The following is a 25,209-nucleotide window of genomic DNA, read 5'->3' as shown; positions in this document are numbered from 1 at the left end:
TTAATGAAATATAGGACTAAAAAGTCCTGATTAAAAGACCAGGGATGTGGAAAAACTTTGAAATTCAAACACAGGAGTTAAGAGAAACATAAAAAAGTAAACACAAACAATGATAAAAGAACAAATAAGGATAAATTGCTTATATTCTAATATTGAGAGACATTACATGTGTCCTTTTGAATCCTATTATCAAGGTTCACACAGGGAATCTATAATTAGGCTTGCAACTTGTCTTATGAGGAAAAGAAAAAAATATCGGGGGGAAAGAAAAACAGCTAGGGAACATGCACATAAAAGGTATAAAAGTGGAGACAAAACAAAGGGGAGACAGCTGAGACTTGAACTTCATTCATTTGAACTGGTCAAAGGAGGGAAGAATATATAATTCGTTCATTCAACAAGGAAATAGGAAGAGAACAGGTGAAGGGGGAGGGAAGACGGAAGAGGGAAGAAGGCAGAAGTGAGAAGGCAGAGAGTGGACTGAGAGGGATTAGTCCTAAGAAAAACAAACCTTAAGGATATACAAAAATATTTATAGCTCTTTTGGATGTTGCTAAGTATGGGAGTCTGGATGGGTGTCCATAAATTAAGGAACAGCTGAACAAGTTAATGTGAAGAAATATTTTTGTACTGTAACTAATGATGAAGGTGATGGTAACCCAAAAACCTGAGAAGACTTATATGACTGATGCAGAATGAAGTAAACAGAACTAGAACAACTTATACAAGCACAAAACAAAAAATTCTAAAAGAATTAGGAACTCTAATCAGTGTAATGATCAACCATAACTCCAGAAGAGTAATTACAAAATATGCTGCCTACTTCTTTATAGATAAACAAAAGAACTCAGAATGGAGAATAAGTCTTTTTTCCTGAGAGGGTTGAGGGGGCAGGGGGAGAAGTGAACATGTTCAATAATAATCAGTATAGGATCCAGTTCCCAGGTTATTTGTTTTTTCCAATGAAATTTTTCATATTTTCTTTTATTTTTCATTCTTTTGGTTTTATTTGATTGGTTCTTGATGTTTCATGAGGTAAGTTACCGCTTGTCCATTCTAATTTTTTAAGGAGTTATTCTCTTCAGTTAGTTTTTGTACCTCTTTTTCCATTCAGCTAATTCTACTTTTTTTTTCCAGTGAAAGTAAAACAAAGTTTATTAAAGTTTCACCATATTGCATAGATCCTTAAAGAGCCTAAGCATTTCTGATGCTTGTATTGACAAGTGGGCTAGACTAAAGCTGAGCTAGATTGAATCTGAGTCCAATTCTATTTTTTAAGGAGTTGTTTTCCTCAGTAAATTTTTGTACTTTTTTCCCTTTTAAAAATCAAGCTATTGACTCTTTTTTCATAATTCTCTTGCATCACTCTCATTTCTCTTCCCAATTTTCTTCTTTGATTCTCTCTTATTTGATTTGTAAGATCCTTTTTGAGCTCTTCTGGGAGTTCTTTTTGGGCCTGAGACCAAGTCACATTTTTCTTTGAGGTTTACAGGTTGGCATTTTGACACTGTTGTCCTCTTTTTTTCTTGGCTTTTTGAAGGGCGAAAGGCAGGGCAATTGGGGTTAAGAGACTTGCCCAAGGTTGCACGGCTAGTCAGTGTTAAGTATCTGAGGCTGGATTTGAACTCAGGCCCTCCTGATTTCGGGGCCGGTGCTCTATTCACTGCACCACCTAGCCACCCTGCACTGTTGTCCTCTTCAAAGTTTGTCTTGATCTTTCCTGGCACCATAATAACCTTTTATGGTCAGGTCCTTTTATCTTGTTGTTGTTTTTATTTCATTCATTTTTTCCAATCTATTTTCATTACTTTTAAAATTGAGCTCTGCTTCTAGGGTGGAGGGTATACTGTTTCAATCTTCTTGTGCCAAGGACTGCTGGCCCTGCTTTCCTGGTGTTGTGCAGGTGCCACAGGGTGTCTGGTCACTCACCTAACACTAAGCCAGGTTCACAGGAGGCTTGGTGCTCTTCCAGGGCCATGGCAAGGGGGCAGAGGCAGGGTGGAATGGCAAGCACTGATGCTGCCTAGAGGATGCAATGGGGTAGGGGGGAGGAAGAGGACCTGGGCGTTGTTCTGGAGCTGCACCAGAGCCAATGGTTGCCTGGTGCTGCTCTCAGGCTGAAGAAGACCTGGCCACTCACCAGGGTAGTAGAAGGAACTGGCCATTGACCTGGTACTGAGCCAGGGTCCATGGGAGACCCAGCTGCTCACTTGGTGCTGTGCTGAGCCACAGTGGGGCCTCTAGTCTTATGCTGGGGCTTGGAGGGTGGGGGGAGTGGGGGCATGGATTTCTAGCTGCTCACCTAGTGTGTTCTGCCAGGGCCCATAATGGGCTTGGTGCTACACTTGGGCTATGGGGGGCCTGGCCATTCAACTTGTGCTATGCAGGGGCCCATGTAAGGTCTGCTGCTGCTGGTCACTTAATTGCCCTAGGGCTCAGGGCCTCTTGCTGGCTTGCCTGGACACTGCCTGCTGCTGGCTTGTCCGGACACTGCCTGCCCTGGACTGCACTTCCCTTTTACCTGAGTGAGACAGACCTTTCCTGATGACCTTCCAAGTTGTTCTAGGTTGGAAAACTGTTTTACCCTATCTTTTTGTTGGTTCTACCATTCAATAATCCATTTTGAGGCAGTGTTGTATAGTTATTTGGAGGGGAATTTTGGGAGAGTTTAGGTGATTTCCTCTCTTACTCCACCATCTTTATGTGGTAGAGTAAATATGCAAAGAATTGAGGAAATAAAAATATAAAAATTATGTTATTTGAAAAGCAGAGGAGAATAGGAAATTATATCTTTCATAAGTATGAATAAGGGACAATTTTGTGGACAGTCATAACAGAGAATATTAGGGACAGGGAGGATACAAGAAAACATAACTCCAATTACATAAATAAAAGGCCTGTCCACAAATAAATACAGTTAGGATGCGGAGAAACTATATGGAGGAAGAAGAGCATATGAGGCATGGAGGAGAATCTGTGCAAAAGCAGAGAATATACAGTATTGTGTACAGAAAATGGGGCACTGGCTAATTTGGTGGGAACATAGACTGTGTGAATGGCAATAATGTATTATCAACTTGGCTTGGAAAGATAGGCTGAAGTCAGCCTGTAAAGGGATTGAAAAACCAGAGGACTTTGTTCTTTATCTGAAAGGCAAAAGAAAGTCAATGAAGTTCTTGAATGAGAGAGTGATTGTCAGTCCTGTGCTTCAGAAATATCAATTGGCAGCTGTGGAGAGAATGAATGGAGAAGAAAGAAATTAAAGTGACAATTATTATAACTAGACTATTATTACAATGAATTGTGATACAAGTAGTGAGAAGGGGTGAGATAGTAGAGATGTTCTGAAGATAAAACTTCCAAGAACAGGTGACTGATCAGACAACATGTAGTGAGTGAAAGTAATCAGCAAGGATAATCTGGGTCCAGTTTGTCAAAGGCTTTATATGGAAGAAGAGCTGATAATCTTACAAGAGAAAGTGGATGACTGGAATAATGGTATACCCTAGACAAAAATATTAGAAGTGGGCATAGAAGGAAAGATATGTTCTATTTTAGACACATTGAGTTTGAGATGCCTGTGGAATATCCAGGTGAAGAGATCTCACAGGCAGTTGGAGAAATGAAAGGGACATTCGGAAGAGAGATCAAGATTTGAGTACAGGTCCCCTTATTAGTTCTTCCATCTTTTGAAAGATAAAAGTATCAGTAAGGCTAGTCAAGAAATTATGAGCAATTCTACCTCTAGCAGAAAGAGGGCTCTTGCAAATTTTAAAGATAACTGAAAGCTTAACTCTACTATGGAATGCCTCTGTGTCAGGTTTTTTATCTTGTTTGCTTAACTCCTCATCTATTTCCTCCTTTTGTCTAGATAGTCTCATTTTTAAGTATCTGAAAAGACTATTATTTGGAAGAGAAATTATAGTCATTCTGCTTGGTTAAAGACATCAGGACTTAGAGCAATGGGTAGAAATTACTAAGCAGGAAATTTAGCCTTGATGAAAATAAAAACTTGCAAACAATTTGAGCTTGAAAGACAGCTATTCTTCCCTATAGAAAATTTTCAAGCATAGGCATTGTTAGGAATTTGGAATTGGCCAGAGGAAATTCCAGTTGGACTAGATTGCCAATGAATTGCCTTCCAACTTTGAGAAGAAGGGAATAGGTATTTACTTATGAAGCACCTGCTATGTGCCAAATACTGTACTAAATACTTTATAAATAGTATCTCACTTCATCTTCACAATAACCCTGTGAGATATGGGCTATTATGGTTGAAGAAAGTGAGGTAAACCTAGAGGTCAAGTGATTTACCCAGGATCACACTGCTAGTAAGTGACTGAGGTTGGATTTTAATTGAGATACTCCTGATTCCAAACACTGCACTTTATCCACTGTTCTACGTGCCTGTAATTCTTTATGAAGGCTAGATCTTTAGCATCACAAGTCTTATCCCAAGGTATATCAGACCTACACATCACTTCCTACCAAGAGCCTCGCAGATTCTGAAACTATTTCATTCAACTTTTCTACCAATACCTAGTGGATCTGTAAGCGAAAGGAACACTGAGCAGTTTGTTGTTTTAAGGTCATGGGTTTTCTTGGCAATAGTTTTCTAGGAAATAATAGCTTATACTGGATTATAACTTTCTACTCCTACTTTACACTTCCCTTGAGAGGAAATTTTATCTCCAGTTGGTGGATTCAATTATTTTCTTAAATAAGCCATGATTAAATAATAGTTTCTGCAATTATTACAGTCATATAATATGCCAAAGCTACCACAATTGCACATATTTGATTTTTAAAAGGCAAGAATGATAAGGCAAAATATCCAACAATTCAAATGTATTTTGAGTAATAGTATCAAAAGAGTTATAATTAGAACTAGGGCAAGACAACTTGATTGGGAAAGTCCTAAGCTTCACACTGAGTTTTAGGGTATGAGAAGTATAGAATTTAAAGAATCCATGAAAGCCATCTGTTTTAGACTTCACTACAAATAAGGAAGATGAAACCCAGAGGAATTAAGTGATATATTCATAACATACACACTCAATTGGGTATCTTACCCTACAGGAAGGGGATAATAGAAGGGAGGGCAGATTGGGGGAGAGGGTAGCTAGAAGCAAACAGTTTTGAAAAGGCACAGGGTCAAAGGAGAAAACAGAATAGGTGGGGGGCAGGATAGGATGGAGAGAAATATAGTATTTCACAATATAACTACTATGGAAATGTTTTGCATAACTGCACATGCACAACCTATATTGAATTACTTGTCTTGCCAGCAGGGGTGGGTAAGGAGGGAAGTAGGGAAAGAATCTGGAAATCAAAGTTTAAAAAAAAAAATGTTTAAAAAAATTGATTTTCACATGCAAGTGGGAAATAAGATATACAAGCACTGGAGTATAGAAATCTATCTTGCCCTACTAGAAAGTTAGGGAGAATGGGGGAGGATATAAGAGAGAGCAGATTGGGGGAAGGCATATTAGCTTGTTATCTTGCAGTAGGGGTAGGGGAAAGATGGGGAGAAAATTTGTAACTCAAAATTTTGCGGAAATGAATGTTGAAAACCAAAAATAAATAACTAAAAGATTAAGTGATATATTCAAAGTGATAGAAATGTTGGCATAAATGACATAAACTCAGACAGCTCATTTATAACAGAACTGAAACAAACAAAAAACAACCAGAAAAACCTCCAAGTTTTCCCACAATAATCAATCAATAAAGTACCTCCTACAGGGCAATCTAAGTTCTGGGTAAACAAAGATGAAAGACAAATTGTACCTGCCCTCAAACATTTACAATCTAGTCAGAGTCATAACGTGTTTGTATGTATACATATTCATATATATGTATGTACGTATATTTTTTAACGTGATACAAGATGATAGAGGAGAGGAGTTAACATCTATAAGGAGATCAAGAAAATCTTCATGAAGAAGGTAGTGTTTCAACTCAGCTTTGAAGGAAAACAGGGTTTCAAAGTGGCTAAGGTGAGAAGAGTATGAATACAGCTCTGGCCCTGGAGTCAGGAAGACCCGAGTTCAAATCTGATCTCAGACACTTGACACACTTACCAGCTGTGTGACCTTGGGCAAGTCACTTAACCCCAATTGTCTTGCTTTTCCTCCTTCAAAAAAAAAATACAGTCAGGATCTCTGATAAAGGCCTCATTTCCAAAATATATAGAGAACTGAGTCAAATCTATAAGAATACAAGTCATTCCCCAATTGATAAATAGTCAAAGGACATGAACAGGTAGTTTTCAGAGGAAGAAATCAAAGCTAACTAGAATCATAAGGAAAAATTCTCTAAATCACTATTAATTAAAGAATGCAAATCAAAACAACTCTGGAGTTGGTACCACACCCTATCTATCAGATTGGTTAACATGACAAAATGATAAATGTTGGAAAAGATATGGGAAAATTGGAACATTAATGCATTGTTGGTGGATTTGTGAACTGATCCAACCATGCTGGAGAGCAATTTGGAACTATGCCTAAAGGGCTATAAAACTGCATACCCTTTGATCCAGCAATACCACTTCCAGGTCTATATCCAAAAGAGATCATAAAAAAGGGAAAAGGACCCACAAGTACAAAAATATTTATAGCAGCTCTTTTTGTGGTAGTCAAGAATTAGAAATTGAGGGGATGCTTATCAATTAGGGAATAGCTGAACAAGTTGTGGTATGTGAATGTAGTGGAATACTATTGTTCTATAAGAAATGATGCGCAGAAAAATGAGACTTACATGAACTGGTGCTGAGTGAAGTGAGCAGAACCAGGAGAACATTGTACATAGTAACCATAACACTGAGATGACTAACTTTGATAGACTTAACTCTTCTTGCAAATATCTAAGACAACTCCAAAAGAATCCTGATGGAAAATGCTATCCACATACAGAAAAAGAACTATGGAATCTAAATAAAGATTGAAGCATACTATTTTCTCTGCTTTTTGTGTTTTCTTTCTCATGGTTTCTCTCATTGATTCTAATCCTTTTTTACAACATGACAATTGTGAAATTATGTTCAATATTAATGTATATGTAGAGCCTATATCAGATTGCATGCCATCTTAGGAAGAGGAAGGGGAAGAAAGGGGAAAAAATTTAGAATTCAAAATCTTATGGAAGTGAATGTTGAAAACTAAAAATAAAAAATAAGTAGATTTTATTTAAAAGTTAGGTACTTGGATTTGATAACCTTTAAGGTCTTTTGCAGCTCTAAATCTACAATCCTATGATCTAATTTTTAAGATCTACAATCTGCCCCACCCACCTTAATTTCATGTGATCCAACTAACTCACAAGTTCACCAAGTTCATTCATACATCTCTTCCTTTCCTTGCATTTTTCCTTTCCCTTAAATGTCCTCCATCCACACTTCCATTTATCTAAAATTCTAAATCTTTTTCATATTCCACCACTTCTTTCCCTAATGAAGTCATGTCTTTCTGATATTACTATGAACAAGTTCCTCCGAATTTAAACAACATTTAGTCTATACCACATAATTTAACAGTTATTTGTTTCAGTTGCTTACTGGTGCTTCATGTATCACACTCAAAAGAAATTTGTGAAATAAGAGTTACTCCCCCAATAATCACAAGAATATAGAGATGATGATTGAGCAGATTTATGGAAACTTGTATTTGCTGCCTTAAAAAAAAAAAAAAGCTCTACCAATTCTAGTCTTTATCAGCAACTTATAGTTCATTTGTGAATCATTCATTTCCTTTTCTACTCAACAGTCTCAGTCAACATCTGATTGCTTGGCCCAATGTCAAAAATCCAGACTGCTTAGCCAGATGTCATTTGAATAGCAGAATACAGGGAGTACAGTTCCCATGATCTGGAAATTATACTTCATTAGAGTCAAAAATTGTATTAGTAATTTGTAAAAGTAGCAACATATTTGGGAACATTTTATCTAAATAAAACCCATGTCAACCAACAAAAACAAAAACATATTAAATGGAGTTCACATTATTGATAGCCATCTTGTTCGGCTTGTAAAATATAAAGTATCAGTTTATATTTTTACCTAACTTACATAGAAAATGAAATAACAGGGGTCAGAGCCAAGATGGCAGAGTAAAAGTAGGAACATGCTTGAGCTTGCATTCCAACTACCTCCAATAACTATAAAAAATTACTCTCGACAAATTTTAGAGCTACAGTAGAACCCTAAAAATGATACTCAAATACATCTCTACCTAAAGTCAGCCTACAAGCTGAAAGGAAGGGTCTGTTGCACTGGGCTGGGAGTAGAGTGGAGAACCGTGTGAACCACATCAGCACAGACCAGTGACACAAAAAGGCCAGAGCAGAATTCAGGGGACTGAATCACTGGAAGCTACGGAGGTTTCCAGACTTCTCAATCCATACACAGTAAAGAGAAAGGATGAGGTCACTGGGAAAACTCTGTTGGACCTGGGTGAGAGAAAAGCGTGGTCCGACCCCTGCCCCTGGGGGCAGCAGCAGCAGCTGCAGTGGGTCAGTTGCTTCCAGAGCTCCAGGCCCACAGATGGTGGGGCGACCAAGCAGCTGATCAGAGGGCAACTGCAGAAATCTCTTTGTTGGCACTGAGGTAGAATTCTCTTGCTCTGCCCTTCATGGATCTCGGTTACAGGTTGTGTGGTGGTCCTGGGGAGAGGAGGAACACTGGTATGGCAGAGCTTATGGCAGCAGTGGAGAGGCAATACTCCTCACAGTTCTGAGGCAGGTGCCTAAACCCCAGAAATTTGGGACATAACATTCTCTACTCTGGAAGCAGAGTTCTACCACGACAAAGAACTCAAAAGTCAAGTAATTGGCTGGCAAAATGAGCAAACAGAGGAAGAGAAATCAGACTATAGAATCATTCTTTTATGACAAAAAAGATCAAAACATAGAAGCAGAAGAAGAAAACAAAGTCAAAACTCCTACATCGAAAGCCTCCAAGAAAAATATGAATTGGTCCTAAGTCATGGAGGAACTCAAGAAGGATTTTGAAAATCTAGTAACTGAAGTAGAGGAAAAACTGGGAAGAGAAATGAGAGTGATGCAAGAAAATAATGAAAATGAGTCAACAACTTCCTAAAGGAGACCCAAAAATATATTGAAGAAAATAACAACTTAAAAAATAGACTAACTCAAATGGCAAAAGAGATCCAAAAAGCCAATGAGGAGAAGAATGCCTTAAAAATACGAATTGGTCAGATGGAAAAGAAAGTTCAAAAGTTCATTGAAGAAAATAATTCCTTCAAAATTAGATTGGAGCAAATGGAAGCTAATGACTTTATGAGAGATCAAGATATTATAAAACAGATCCAAAAGAATGAAAAAAGGAGGCAATGTGAAATATTTCATTGGAAAAACCATTGACCTGGAAAATAGATCTAGGAGAGATCATTTAAAAATTATTGGATTACCCAAAAACCATGATCAAAAAAAGAGCCTAGACATCATCTTTCAAGAAATTATCAGGGAAAACTGCCTGATATTCTAGAACCAGGGGGGGAAATAAAAATTGAAAGAATTCACCAATCACCTCTTGGAAAAGACCCCCAAAACAAGACTCCTAGCAATATTATTGCCAAATTCCAGAGTTCCAGGGTCAAGGAGAAAATATTTCAAGTAGTCAGCAAGAAACAATTTGAGTACTGTGGAAACACAATCAGGATAACACAAGATCTAGCAGCTTCTACATTAAGGGACTGAAGCACTTGGAATATGATATTCCAGAGGTCAAAGGAGCTAGGATTAAAACGAAGAATCACCTACCCAGTAAAACTGACTAAATACTTCAGGGGAAAATATAGTCATTCAATGAAATAGAGGACTTTTAAGCATTCTTGATGAAAAGACCAGAGCTGAACAGAAAATCTGACTTCCAAATACAAGAAGCAAGAGAAGCATGAAAAGGTAAAAAGGAAAGAGAAATCATAAGAAACTTATTAATGCTGAACTGTTTACATTCCTACATGGAAAGACGATATTTGTACCTTATGAGACTTTTTTTAGTATTAGGATAGTTGAAGGGAATGTGTGTGTGTGTGTGTGTGTGTGTGTGTGTGTGTGTGTGTGTAGACAGATAGAGATATTTACACACATACATATATATGTGTATGTATATGTATACACAGAGGGAACAGGGTGAGTTGAATATGAAGGAAAGATATCTAAATGATAAAATCAAGAGGTGAGATAGGAATATATTGGGAGAAGGAAAAAAGGGAGAGAAAGAATAGGGCAAATTATCTCACATAAAGGAGAAAGGTATTACAATGGAGGGGAAGAACAGGGAGGTGAAAGAGAATAAGTCAACCTCACTCTCATTGAATTTCACTTAAGGAGGGAATAACATACACATCAACTAGGTATCTTACCTTACAGGAAAGTAGGGGGGGAATGATATAAAGGGGGGGATGATAGAAGGAAGGTCCGATTGGGAGAGGGAATAATCAGAAGCAAATGCTTTTGAAAAGAGACAGGGTCAAAGGAGAAAACAGAATAAATGAGGGAGGGATAAAATGGAGGGAAATATACTTAATCTTTCACAATATGACTACTATGGAAATGTTTTGCATAACTACACATGTATAACCTATGTTGAATTGCTTGTCTTCTACAATGGAGATGGGTGAGGAGGAAAGAAGGGAGAGAATGTGGAACTCAAAGTTTTAAAAACAAATGTTAAAATATTGTTTCTACATGTAACCAGGAAGTAAGATATATAGGTAGTGAGGTATAGAAATCCATCTTGCTATACAAGAAAAGGGAAAGGGTGTAAGGGAGAAATGGGGGGAGGGGGCAGACAGAAGAGAGGGAAGACTGGGAGAAGGGACAATCAGTACGTTTGCCATCTTGGGGTAGAGGGTAAGGAGGAGATGAGGAAAAAATTTGGAACTCAAAATCTTGTGGAAATGAATGCTGAAAACTAAAATAAATTTTTAAATTTTTTTTAAAAAGAAAATGAAATCACAAAGAATATTTTGAGTAGTTTTACAAAATCGAGTTTCAGATATCAATCTCCATCATATACAAAAGGTTAACATAGTTATTATCTGATAACATTGTTAACATACATTTCTTAACTATTAGCAAATAAAGTTATTTCTTATTAAAAAAAAAACCACAGAGTTGCATTAAACTATATCAATCTATCAAAAATAATCAGCCATACATTTTAACTTCAAAATACTGATTCTTTCCTATTGATGCCATACAAAAGCACAATCTTACCATTCTGCTCATCAAGCTCATTCCCAATGTCTTGCCCCATTTGTTTCTGCCTACTTATGATTGAGGACAGAGCATCAAGGCCGGCATCTTGTTCTAAAAGAAACAGATGGAAAAATCATTAAGTATACAGCTGACATAACATACAAACTGGACCTGCCAGATGTAAAACAACAGATATATATGTAACACTGAAATCTTCTCAGTATGACATATGTTCATCTTGGGTCTCATCCAAGAAAGTTTTGTTACTGAAATACCAAAAGGATAAATATAAAATGGTTTCTCCTATAGCAAAGGTCTAAGCTATGAAACCCAAAGACAGAATTATACTTCTGTTTCAGTGTTCTAAAAGGATGAGTACTATCCTCTTACTGATGCTTCCCTTGGAGAAGGAAAGGAAAAGGAAAAAGAAAGAAAAAGAAAGGAACACACTATGAGGAAATAAAGAATTTTATGCCATTGCCTAGAAAAGACTATTAACCATCACCTCCAAAATGTATGCATCTATCCTGTCTACTTCTAGAGAAGAAAAATCATCATTTTATTTTTGACAGTCATGTTAAGAATCTGTTTTAATTCACCAATAACACTTTTTCAAAGGGCCATTTGTGTATCAATTTTAAATATTAATCTGAGGGATGTAAATATCTTTTTAGGAATCTCATATTCATCACATTTGAAATAGAATTAACTTTCCCCCAAAATCCAGCCTTCTTCCTATTTATTTTTTCTAGGTGCATAAAATATTCCTTTGTAATCTGAATGATTTTGGCACTAAATAAGTAAACTAACTTAGGTAACATTGCCACTTTGATTTTATACATTTGGTCTACTAAGCCAACAAATTTTTCTCCAATTAATATCCCTCCAGTTATTGAAATATCTTTATTTCTGCAGAGAATATTTTGTAATTGTGTTCAGAGATTTCTAATATGTGTATTGGTGGGTAGACTTCGAAATATTTTATACATTCTGTAGTTGTTTTAAATGGATATTTTCCCTTTTTGTCCCCTGCTGGATTTTGTTGACAATTTTAAAAAATACTAATGATTTCTGTGAATTTAATTTATAACCTACAAATTTGATGAAAATATTGCTTTGATTAATTTTTAGTTAACTCTCTAGAGTTTTCTAAGTAAATATTCATATCAAATTTTTAAAATAATTTTATTTTCAGGTCAAAGAAAAATAGTACTAGCAGCCAGACAGAGTTCATATACTAAAGGACAACAGTCAACTTCACACAAGACAATACAATACTCCAAAATGCAAAAGAAAAAGATTTATAACAAAAACTAATCCTGAAATACTAAGTATAATTGTATAAGGAAAAAAGTGAATTTTAAATAAAATAGAGAACTTTCAAAGATTCCTGATAAAAAGAACAGAAAACATAAATGTAGTTTGATAAAGGGGACTAAATAAATTGATTATCTCATAACAAGGGAGAGACAAGTGTCCTTCAAAATTTCACTCTTCCAATAAAAAGATATATAAGAAAGAAGTTAGGGACCTGAATAAAATTTTATATGAATTAGTTATAATAGATCTATGGTGGTCACTAATAATAGTAATAGTTAACATTTAACATGCTAGACATTGTGCTAAGCACTTCACAATTATTATCTCATCTGATCCCCAAAACAACCATGGGAGGTTTAAATATGAGGAAACTGAAGCAAAGATTAAATGACTTGCCCAGAGTCACAGTGAATAAGTAACTGAGGCCAAATTTGAACTCAGGTCTTTCTGACTCCAGGTCTAGCACTTTATCCATTCAGTCAACTAGCTGATTTTTTGATTCCCATTAAGTGGGAATCAAAAAGCACACACATTTTTACACATTTCTCAGCTCTGCATGGAACAATTGCAAAAACTGTTCATTTCCTAAGGCATAGAAACCTCATAACAGATACAAAAGAAAAATGTTGAATACAACTTTAAGTAATCACAGAAAAAAAAACATTATCAACAATAAAGGATACTTGAAGGAAGGACTCAAACTTAGATTTTTAAAATCTGTTTTTAGTAAGCATCTGATTGTGGAATTTTTTTTATCCAATCTGTCATTCTTTTTTGTTTTATAGGATTGTTTGATCCATTCACATTTAAAGTTAACAGTTAGGCTTATTTTTTCCTCCAGTTTCATCCAACATTGAAATTTTTCCCAAATGAGGATATTTTTTCCTCTTCCCTTGTGAACATAGTGCTTTATCTCTTCAGTTCATTTTAATTTAATCATTTTAAGGCAATCCTATTCCCACCAGCTATCATTCCCTCACTATTAAGATAACCATTACCTTCATTTTGTTGCCCCTTTCCCTAGTTTTGCTTATCAGTTTTTTTTCTTTTATCTAGCTATTTAATTCTTCCCCTCTCTTTTTCTTCTCAGTTGAATAATCCTCCTCTCCTACTCTTTAATTATTTTGTTTTAGTTTTTTAGGTTTCATACTGTACCTTTTTTCTAAAAAGTACTTTTTGCTATCATTCTCTTCATTATTAATCATCAAATTCATTATTAATTTAGGCTTTCTGTCTATTCTAGGATTTTATTCTTTGATTCATGGCCCTCATACTTATTTAGGCTCAGTATTCCTAATGAAATTAAGGCTTAAGGAATCTATTCAGGGTTTTTCTTCTAAACAGTTTTGATGCTACTGTCTTATCTCCATCAGTCCTTTTTTCTGTTGTGCCTCACGCTTAGAACTGCCAATTCCTTGGGGCAACTAGGTGGTGTAGTGAATAGAGCACAGGCCCTGGAGTCCTGAAGGACCTGAGTTCAACTCCGGCTTCCGACACTTAACAAAAAACTAGCCATGTGACCTTGGGCAAGTCACTTAACACCCATTGCCCTGCTTTCAGCACTCCAAAAAGCAAAACTTTAAAAAAAATTATTTTAATTTAAAAAAAATAAAGAAAATTGTTTGTTAAAAATTAGAATTGGGCAAGTAAATTTAGTCAATGACTTTATGAGACATCAAGAATCACTCAAACAAAATCAAAAGAATGAAAAAACAAGAGGAAATTGTAAAATACCTCATTGGAAAAAAATGACCTGGAAAATAGATCCAGGAGAGAAAGTTTAAGAATTATTGGTCTAGGGGTGGCTAGGTGGAGCAGTGAGTAACGCGCTGGCCCCAGAGTCAGGAGGACCCAAGTTTGGTTCTGGCCTCAGACACTTAACACCCACACACACAAAAAAAACCTAGCCATGTGACCTTGGGCAAGTCACTCAACCCCAAATGCCCTACCTTCCCCTCTCAAAAAAAAAAAAAATTACTGGCTTACCTGAAAGCCATGATCAAAAAAAGAGCCTGGAGAGCATCTTTCAAGAAATTATCAAGGAAAACTGCTCTGATATCCTAGAACCAGGGGGTAAAATAATCATTGAAAGAATCTATCAATCATCTCCTGAAAAAGAAACCAAAATGAACACTCTAAGGAATATCATAGCCAAATTCTAGAATTATCACGTCAGGAGAAAAAACTGAAAGCAGCCAGAAAGAAAAAATTTCACAGGATTTAGCAATTTCTACATTAAAGGACTGCAGGGCCTGGAATATGATATTCTGGAAGGCAAAAGAGCTTGGATTACAACCAAGAATCAACTAGTCAGAGGATTCTGGGAACATGGCAAAAGAGGTCAGAAAATTTCAAGCCAGGGAATATTGAGAGAATGGATGACACTCAGGATGACAAGAAACACCAGATGCAGCTGTGCTGCAAAGAACAGGGCAATTGGGAAGAGAAGGAATCAACACACTCCAAGAAACAGTTGGGCAGAAAACCCCTGGTTGTGGGAACTTACAGGAGGTTAAAGGTCGCAGTTTAGGTTCCAGACAAGAGGGGAGAACTGAAGACCTGGGGCAAAAAAGACCATCCCCTAGAATCCAAGGCTAGAAGTGACTATAAATATTAAGCTATTGCCACAAGAAATGCACATGGTAGGGGCAGCCAGGTGGCTCAGCGAGTAAGAGCACCGGCTCCAGTGTTGGGATGACCTGGGGATCAAATCTGGGCTCAGATACTTAGCACCACACCCAGAAATAACTGGCCATGTAACCTTGAGCAAGTTACTTAACCCCGATTGCTTATAAAAAAAAAAAAAAGATATGCACATGGAAAGGAGAAAGAATCCAACCATAGAAAGGTATTATAGGAACAGAGAAAAGCAGGGTTCATTTTCTAAAGAGGATATTAAAGAAACTCCCAAAGAGTAGTGTCAAATGGTCACCTGCCTAAAAAGAATACATAGAAGATCTTTAAAAAGATTTTTAAAATCAAATGACACAATTGGTAAACAGTCAAAGGATATGGACAGGCAGTTTTCAGAGGAAGAAATTAAAGACATTTATAAGCATGTGAAAAAATGCTACAAATCACTATTGATTAGAGAAATGAAAATCAAAACAACTCTGAGGTACCACATTTCACCAGTCAGATTGACTAAGTAGACAAAACAGGAAAATGATAAATGCTAGGGAGGATGTGGAAAAATTGGTACATTGTTGGTGGAGTGGTGAACAAATCCAACCATTTTGGAGAGCAATCTGGAACTATGTCCAAAGGGCTATAAATAAGTGCATACTCTTTGATCCAGCAATACCACTTCTGGGGCTATATCCCAAAGAAATCACAGAAGTGGGAAAAAGACCCATATGTACAAAAATATTTATAAAAGCTCTTTCTGTGGTGGCAAAGAATTGGAAATCAAGGGGATGCCCATCAGTTGGGAAATAGCTAAACAAGTTGTGGTATATGAATGTAATGGAATACTACTGTGCTATAAGAAATGAGGAGCAGATGGACTTCATGATAACTTGTAGAGACTTATATAAACTAATGCTGAGTGAGGAGAGCAGAACAAGGAGAACTTTGTACACAAATACAGACACAACATACGTGTGACAACTAACTTTGATATACTGGTCTGCTCTCAGCACTACAAGGTTAGAAGACAACTACAAAAGACTCATGATGGAAAGGGATATCCACAACCAGAGAAAGAATTGAAGCAAACCATTGCTCTCTCTCATTTGTGTTTTGTTTTCTTTCATCCCTTCTTTTTCATTGTTCAGCCCATTGGTTATAATCCTTTACAACATGACTAACACTCAACATGAAGGTATTTGTAGAACCTATATTTTATTACATGCTGCTATAGGAGGAGAGGAGAAGAGGAAGGGTGAGAAAATTTGAAACTTAAGAGATTGTGGAACTGAATATTGTAAACTAAAAGTAAATTAAAAGATCAATATTTTAAAAATCAAATCAAATCAAAATCAAGTGACAGAAATAGAGGAAAAATTAAAAAAATAAAATAAGAATTACTGAAGAAAAACAAAAAGATTATGAAAGGAAAATCAACCAATTAGAAAAGAAGATCCAGAATCTATAGGAAGAAAATGACACCCTGAAAATTAGAACAGAGTAAAGTGAAGACAGCAAAATTATAAGAGATCATGAAATAATTAAACAAAATATGAATGAAAAAAATAGAAGAGAAAGTGAAACATAAGAAAAACAACAAACCTGGAGAATAGATCAGGAAGAGAAAACATAAAAGTAATAGGACTAACTGATAGTTATGATAAAAAAAAAAAAAGAATCCTGATACAATAATATAAGAAATAATTAAAGAAAATTGCCCTGGATTAGAAAAAGGGGGAAAAGTAGAAATAGAAAAAGTGCATCAATCACCACTAAAAAGAGATCCTATGAGGAATACTCATAGGAATATTATTAGCCAAATTCCAAAACCCCTAGCTCAAGGATAAAATATTAAAAGCAACAAGAATAAAACAATTTAAATATGGTGGTGCCACAATTAGAATCACACAAGACCTAGAAGTAGAGATGTTATAGGACCGCAGATCTTGGAACACTATATATCTAAGAGCAAAAGATTATTCTCTTCAGTGAGTTTTTGAAATTCCTTTTCCATCTGGGCAATTTGACTTTTTAAGGCATTCTTCTCCTCACTGTCTTTTTGGCACTCTTTTGCCATCTGAGTTAGTCTGTTTTTTAAGGTGTTATTTTCTTCAGTATTTTTTTGGGTCTCCTTTAGCAGGATGTTAACTAGTTTTCATGATTTTCTTGCATCATTCTCATTTCTCTTCCCAATTTTTCCTCCATATTTCTCACTTGATTTTCAAAATCCTTCTTGAGCTCCTCCATGACCTGTTACCAATTCATATTTTTCTTAGAAGCTTTTGATGAAAGAGTTTTGACTTCTTCTGGTTCCATGTTTTGATCCTTTTTGTCCCCAAAAAAGGATTCTATGGTCTGATTGTGCTTCCTCTCTGCTTGCTCATCTTGCCAGAAGGTAAAAAGAAATTTAGAAAAAACTGAATGGGGATAGAAAAGAATATACCTTTTTCTCAGCAGTTCATGGCACCTACACAAAAACTGATCATGTTCTTGTAATGTTAAGGGAATAGGATGATCTTCCCTGCCCCTTAATAGGCCTATAGGACCTGCATTGAGCTCTGGTCCAGTCTACAGCTTGAGTCACATGTAGGAGCACCTTGTGGAATGGGTGGAAGAGGCAGAGCTGAGGCAGAGTAGCTAGCATGAGTGAGAGAGGGAGGTATTTTACCTAGAGGAGCTTGTTTGTGGGAAGGCCTAATGGAGGGAAGGCTTGGTGATGTTACAGCTCCCTGGATTTGTGATGTAAATAAACTTCTTTGTTACCATGGTTGAACTGGCTTTCTGGTATTTGAATAAATATCTTGGTTTCATCTTTAAGGAAGAAAGTTTGTTACATTTTGCAATTCAACCCTGGAAATATGTCTGCATATTCATAGCAGCTGATATGGGCATCACATTAGTGAAAGAGTCCAACAGCATAAAAACCTCAAAATCCATTGCAGAAATGTAGTGAACTTTCAGAAATTTCTTGGCTTCCCTAATGAAATGTTCCCCTTCCCTATATTATTATCTGAAAGGCTACAGGGCAGACAAGCAAGAGGTTGTATTATGAAGGGAACGTTTTGGGGTCCCTTGCCCTTGCTAGGTATATTCCCCTGTACTATACAGTTACCTGCAAAGGTTACCTGGCAGATAGCAAGAGGGTGTGTAATCTTTTTTGTTTATGCCTCCAGATATGGTGCTAGAATAATACCCTAGTAAGTAATTAACCTTAAGCAAGGGTAAATAGTAAACAGGATTAAGGGAGGCTCCTTCTATATTATCTGCATTCCTTTGATGTAGGATCTTTCTACATTGTCTGCATTGGGGTGTCTACATTCTCTTGGGGGGGGGCATAAAAACTCTATGAGCTCCTTGCATCTTTGGCTCTGTATGAAATGGTCCTGTAATAAACAGACTATTGATTATACCCCCGTCTCATTATTCTCACCACTCGCTAGCCCACCAACTGCACTGGCTGCAGTAAGTGGCGCCCACAATGTGGGGCATCAGGACTGTTGATTGATTTGCCGGCAGGAAGTGGGCCCACATGAAATATGAGGGACAGCGGATTTCTTACAAGGTAAGGGGAGGGCTCTAGAAGGGCGTTCGTCGACATGCTCAATTTTTCATAATCAGACCTCACAGAGATGTAGTATGGGAGGAAGCTTAGTGAAGGGTTTAAAAGATGAAGGAAAAGATCTGAGAATATTACAGCTTAAGTGTGTAAGAAAGGGATTTCAGTTAAGAAACAGATTCTGAAAAAATTTTTTAAATAGTCTATCAGGCAGCCCCATGGTTCCCTAGTGGCTCTAAGATCAGAGGACCTGACTGGAAAGCAGTAGGACAGGCTTTAGTTGATTACTTTAAGAAGAATGGAGAGAGTGATTCTGGTTCCATATTTGCAATTTATAATGTCATTAAAGTATGCCTAGCAGACAAAACAGGTCTTAAAGAAATACTGAGTGTCATGGGTGAGAGTGAAGGCAGTGATCAGGAAGAGACTCCACCCCCTGAATTTGTGGGAAAAAGACCCCTAGAAAATACCAAACCTCTTAACATCAGCCCAAGTCTGCCTTATAATCCTGCATGGGGAACAGAAAAGGCTGGGAAGCCTAATGGCAGTCCCACTGTAGTTTCAGAACTATATACACCTTTTCAAAAATTCATGAAAGAGGAAGGACAGTCATTAAGACAAATGGGATTTAAAGGCTGTAAGTTGTTGGCATACCCTGTTATAGTAGATGCCCAGGGCAACAGAACATGGAAAAAAATTGAATATAAAAGATCTTAAGGAGGTATAAAAGGCTATACAGGAGTACGGGACAACAGTTTCTTATATGGTGTCATTATTGGAAAATTTAGCAGCCACAGCTTTGACACCATATGATTGGAGGCAAACAGCTAAAATATGCCTAACCTCAGAGGATTACTTACAGTGAGAACCCAACTATAAGGAAAAATGCCATAGCAACTACATGATCTTATGTTGGCAGAAGGACCTAACGCACCCAGTATTTCCATGCTTTTGGGTGACGGACCTAATACATTGCCCAACACACAAACGGACTATTCAGTGGCAGTATATAGTACTATTCAAGACTGTGCTATACAAGCATGGAAAGAGATAATCAGTTCTGGTCAAGCAGGAAACAATTTCACAAATATCATGCAGGGACCTGAGGAATCATTTCCTGATTTTGTGGCAAAAATTCAACAAGCAGCTGAGCATACCTTAGGAAGTACTGTGGGATTGGAAGAATTTGTAAAACAAATAGCTAGAGGGAATTGCAATTTAGATCATAAGAAAGCTTTTTTGGCACTTTCTGCTGAGGCTTGGATCAATTAATTAGAAAACCTATGGAGGTAAAGTGTATGGTCTTTCAAGCACAAATTATAGCAGAAGCGCAAGCAGCCATGAATAGGCAAAATAAGAATTGTTATAAATGTGGCAAAGTGGGTCATTTCAAAAGGGAATGTCAAGTGAGTAGCAGTAATAGTGAATTATGACCAAAATCAAAATGCCCCAAATGTCATAAGGGCTACATTCTACAGAATGTAGATTTAGAAATTCAGGAAACGGCCTCAAGGGCCAAGTCCTGGGCCCACAAAAAACAGAAGGAACTTATGTTCAGTTCGGCACTCCAAAAGTTCAGGAGAGGAAGCCGATTTGGATTCCTTCCACCTCTGAGGTAACTGCTGTCATCTTACAGCCTGAGGTTAAATTTTTAAACATTTACCCAGGCCAGGAGAAAGAAGTGCTTTTTAGGAGTTCTCCTCCTACTCCTGCCAAGGGGGTACTTTCCTTAACCTCAGAAGGAGAATACATGGATATACAGTTCACTCCAACCTATGTGGAACAAAAGGACTGGGAAGATTATAAAATGATTAAAATTAAAATTATGAATCCCAGCAATTCCGTGATCCAATTAAAACAGGAACAACAGATATTTAAAAAACGGAATCCAGAGGTCATGTGGTCTCAAATCATTACCTCAAGACCCACCCTCCATATATATGTGGAGGGCAGAAGAATTCAGGGTCTCTTAGACACAGGAGCAGACTTGACCATTATCAATCAGGAACAATGGGACCCGAAGTGGACTGTTCAAAAATCAGATATAAATATAAAAGGCATAGGAGAAGTTAGTCAACCTTTAAAAAGTGTGAGGAAACTTACTTGGGAATTTGAGGGCATGTAAGGAAAATTCCAGCCATATTGTTTGGCTTCCTTGCCAATGGCTTTATGGGACAGAGATATTTTATTACAACTTAAGATCATCACCACGACAAATTTTCAGGACAGGCCCTGATTAATAGGCAGCCAACAGCCGATCCTATTGAATGGCTTACCACAAAACCAGTAGGGGTGGATCAGTGACCCCTAAGTGCAGAAAAAATTACTGCCCTATTAGACATTGTGCAAGAACAGCTGACGTTAGGTCATATTGAAATTACAAATAGCGCATGGAATTCTCTAATTTTTGCAATCAGTAAAAAAGACTTCAGGAAAATGGAGGATGCTTATGGATTTGCAAGAAGTAAATAAAGTCATGAAGGATATGGGAGCATTACAACCTGGTTTACCATCTCCTAATATGGTACCATCACAATGGCCTTTGTGGGTAATAGACATAAAGGATTGTTTATATAGCATACCTCTCCAAAGTCAGGACCGAGAAAAATAGGCATTTGCCATACCTTCCGTAAATCTAAAAGATCCCCTAAAAAGATACTGTTGGAAGGTATTACCCCAAGGGATGAAAAGCACTCCCATATTATGTCAAAAGTTTGTGGCAAAGTCCTTAGAATCAACTAGAAACAAATACCCCACAGCTTACTTAGTTCATTACATGGATAATGTTCTATGTGCACACCAAGATGATTACCCTAGAGAAAATATTAAAGGAGGTCACAAATAATTTTTGCTCCTGTAGGACTTAAGATAACCCCTTAAAAGATATAGAAGACAGCTCCTTTTATGTATTTAGGTAATAAGGTACAGAGCACGACTGTAGGTCTGCAAAAATTAGAAACCAGAAAAGATAATATCAAAACATTAAATGACTTGCAAAAGCTATAAGCTTATATTTGTATCCCCTATAAGGGGATACAAATTGGATGAGATCTAGTCTTAGAATTTCAAATGAATGTGTAACACCATTATACCAATTACTGGAAGGTGATACCAACCTTAATTCTCCTAGAATTCTTACACCTGAAGCTAGGAATACATTGGATTACATTTAGGAAGCTATAAGAACTGCAATTGCATATAGGGTAGACCCCTCTAGAGGAATACAACTCACTGTGCTGAACACAAAATACAGCCCTACAGGTGCCTTAAATGATTTAGTGATTGAATGGGGTTATATTTTACATCGGCCAAAATACTCTTTACAAACTTACCCTGATGGGGTGGCCCAGCTCATAAAGAAAATGATCAGACGATGTTTATGCCTAAGTGGTCAATTGCCTGAAATTATAAAAGTTCCTTTTACTCATGACCAAATCCAACAATTGACTGAGAATCAAGAATCTTGGCAACTGTTGTCAATATATGCTATCCCCATACATTATACACCAAAAGGCATTTTCTGATTCTTAACAAACAATGAGTTCATAATCACTAAGGTATGTAAGGATCAACCTGTTATAGGATTTAATGTATTCTCTGATGCCACTAAAGACTACAGAGCTTCTGTATACTGTCCTGATAAACAGGTTATGAAAATGATCACCACTCCTTATGATTCCACCCAAAATAACAAGCTCACAGCAATAATATCTGCTCTTACCCTATTTCCTCAGTCTATTAATATTATTACAGATTCTCAATATGCAGCCCAAGTAACTCAAAAGATAGAAACAGCCAATATACGTAGAAATAAAACTGAGTTGTACACATTGTTCTGTGATTTACAAGATATTGTACAAAATAGATCACATCCCTTTTACATTATGCATATCCCATCTCATACCGGTCTTCTTGGACCACTTTTTAGAGGTAATCACATAGCTGATCAAATCCTTGTGGGATCATTAAAATTAGCAAAGGAATCCCATCATAGATTTCATCAATCTGCTAGAATGCTTGCTAGGACCTTTGATATCACTAGAGAACAAGCTAGGCAAATAGTTAAAAGCTGTCCATCATGTGTTATTTGCAGTCCCTCTATACCCAAGGGTATAAATCCCCGTGGACTGTTACTCAACGAAATTTGGCAGTCTGATATTATTCATTATTCTGTTTTTGGGAGACTGAAATATATACATGTAACTGTGGACAGATAGTCAGGGTTTACATGGGCAAATGCTATGTCTGGGGAAAAAACTTCTCATGTTCAAGAGCATCTTATTACATGCTTTGCTGCTGAGCGTTTGTCAAAATAATTAAAGACTGACAATGGCCCTGCTTACACCTCAAAAGGCTTTGCTGAATTCTGTCTCCAGTGGGGTATTCTCCATAATACAGGACTTCCTTACAACCCCACAGGTCAGGTGATTGTTGAAAGAAAAAACTACACACTTAAAACTGCACTCCAAAAATTAAAAGAAAGAATCTGGAGCACGGGTACCAGTTGGGGTTGTCACTATATGTAATAAATTATTTGACATTAGATCATGAAAATAAAACACCAGGAGAAAAATTCTGGGGTGTTACTTACCACACAATTAGTAATTCTAAAAGATCACAGCCCCAGGCAGCTACAGTTACTGAATGGGTGATGTGAAAAAATGATAAGGGACAATGGTGTAGCCCGAACAGAGTAATAGTTCGAGACTATTTGTGTGTCCCCACAAATGAAAATGAGTAAGTCTGGTTACCAGAAAAGAGAACAAGGACTGTGTCAACAAATGCAGAGGCTATACATTCGGCCCTCCCAAACCAAACCAGAGGAGGTCGGCAGCGAAGGAGCCAGAGCCTAAATGAGGGTAAGTGGATGGTGATCCTGCTCGCTACTATCTTTGCTCAGCTTCCAATAGCTGCCTCTACAAGATACTGGGCAGTCCTCCATCATCCACCTTGGGTTGAGATGGTTGGGTGGGGAGAGTTTCTTCCAGAAATCACTTTAGAAGGAAACAGGTGTGTCCTTATTGACAAAGATCTTGATATACATAAGGCAAATGTAACCCCTCCTGTGTTTGATTTTAATTTTATTGGGTTAGTTGATGAACCGCCTCTGTGCTTTTCTACTTTTAATAAGTCCTCCTATAGCTTAATACAAATTATCAAGTGTCATTATGAGTATCATCCTTGGGGCAGACTCAAACAAGCCCTTGTGGACATTCCTGTTAATTTATCTTCTAAATCTATGCAAAAGCTTAGAGTTAAAGGAAAGATGAATGGGAACCCCTATGCTAAAGGAATTTTCAGAGTTAAGGACCTAGTACACTTTGAGAACATCACAACATATACTATGGGGATTTTAGGGACTTTTTCAAATTGTTCAGGATTATGGGGTAAACATCAGACACTGTATCCAGACTGAGATGAGTGGGACTCATCATCGGGTCAAGCGGATCTCCCATTTTTAAACTGCAGGACTGACGTACCTGTTTGCCATCAGTTGGAAAAGCAAACCTACGTTTCCTGGCACAATGACACTAACATCAATCATAGGCATGGAGGGTATCCAAAGGAAAATTGGTTTGGATACTAACAGAGAAGAAACCCGGAAATATGGAAAATCCCTTTGCCATGGGCCCCAATAACAAATTTTTTTGCTATTTTTGCTCCTAATGGGACATACTTAAGCAAGAGTGACCATAGCTTTGTATGTGCTTGTTTAGGAGGGAGGTATGCATTCATGTGGGGAAATCATAGCAATGTAAATATCACTAAAACTGATAAGCATTACAATGTCACATGTAAGGTTTCTGAATGTCATGATAATACTTCCTTAGGGCAATTGCTATTTGTTATTAGAAGACCTAGTATGGTAATGATACCTATAGAGAGTGAGCATTGGTTTCACTCTCGTGCTGATCATTCTATTGCTCAAATTAATCAATTATTGGGTTCCAATAGAAAAAAGAGGTGTATATCCTGTATTGTTGTTGGAATAATTGCTTTAATTACTACTACAGTGAGCAGTGTTGCTATGTCTGTATCCATTAACACTGTACAAAATCAAATAGTGCAAGCTCAATTTTCACATGAATTGTCTGTGAATATTTCATGAGGATTTCTGTTACAATCAGAAATCAACAAGAGCTTTTATGAAGCAATAAATCAGCTTAGAGATGATTTAATTGCCATAGCTGAGGAGATTGAATTAATGCAAGTTATACAAAGGTTAATATGTGATTGCAGATATATGTATTTCTGTATGATAAACAAAGCATATAATAAGTCAGAATATAACATAACTCAAATTAGAAATCATCTTAATGGCCTATGGGGTGACCATAACACATCCCTTGACATAAATGATTTAGAGAATTTGGCTCGACTCATGGATCAAGAAAGTTAGCAATCTCTACTACCAAATTCGGAGGCAAAAAAACATTGTTCATTGGATAAAGAGAGCTCAGGGAATATTACCTGGAGAAATA

General features: G+C 37.0%; 1 protein-coding gene across 2 annotated transcripts in view; it reads right to left on the bottom strand.

Annotated features, from left to right (window-relative positions):
- STX8 (syntaxin 8) overlaps positions 1–25,209 on the bottom strand; it is a 279,491-nt gene that overhangs the window by 184,108 nt on the left and 70,174 nt on the right. For both annotated transcript variants that reach the window (XM_069073085.1, XM_069073086.1), the window contains exon 6: positions 11,242–11,334. In XM_069073085.1, coding sequence (XP_068929186.1) covers positions 11,242–11,334 — 93 coding nt within the window. The remainder of the gene's footprint in view (positions 1–11,241; positions 11,335–25,209) is intronic.

The sequence above is a fragment of the Petaurus breviceps genome, unplaced genomic scaffold (assembly GCF_028583685.1).
Source record: "Petaurus breviceps papuanus isolate PSGF00001 unplaced genomic scaffold, PetGlider_PUasm1.0 90865, whole genome shotgun sequence".
Taxonomy (NCBI): domain Eukaryota; kingdom Metazoa; phylum Chordata; class Mammalia; order Diprotodontia; family Petauridae; genus Petaurus; species Petaurus breviceps.
The sequence above is the reverse complement of the archived record's forward strand: the minus strand, read 5'-3'. Positions and strand labels throughout refer to the sequence as shown.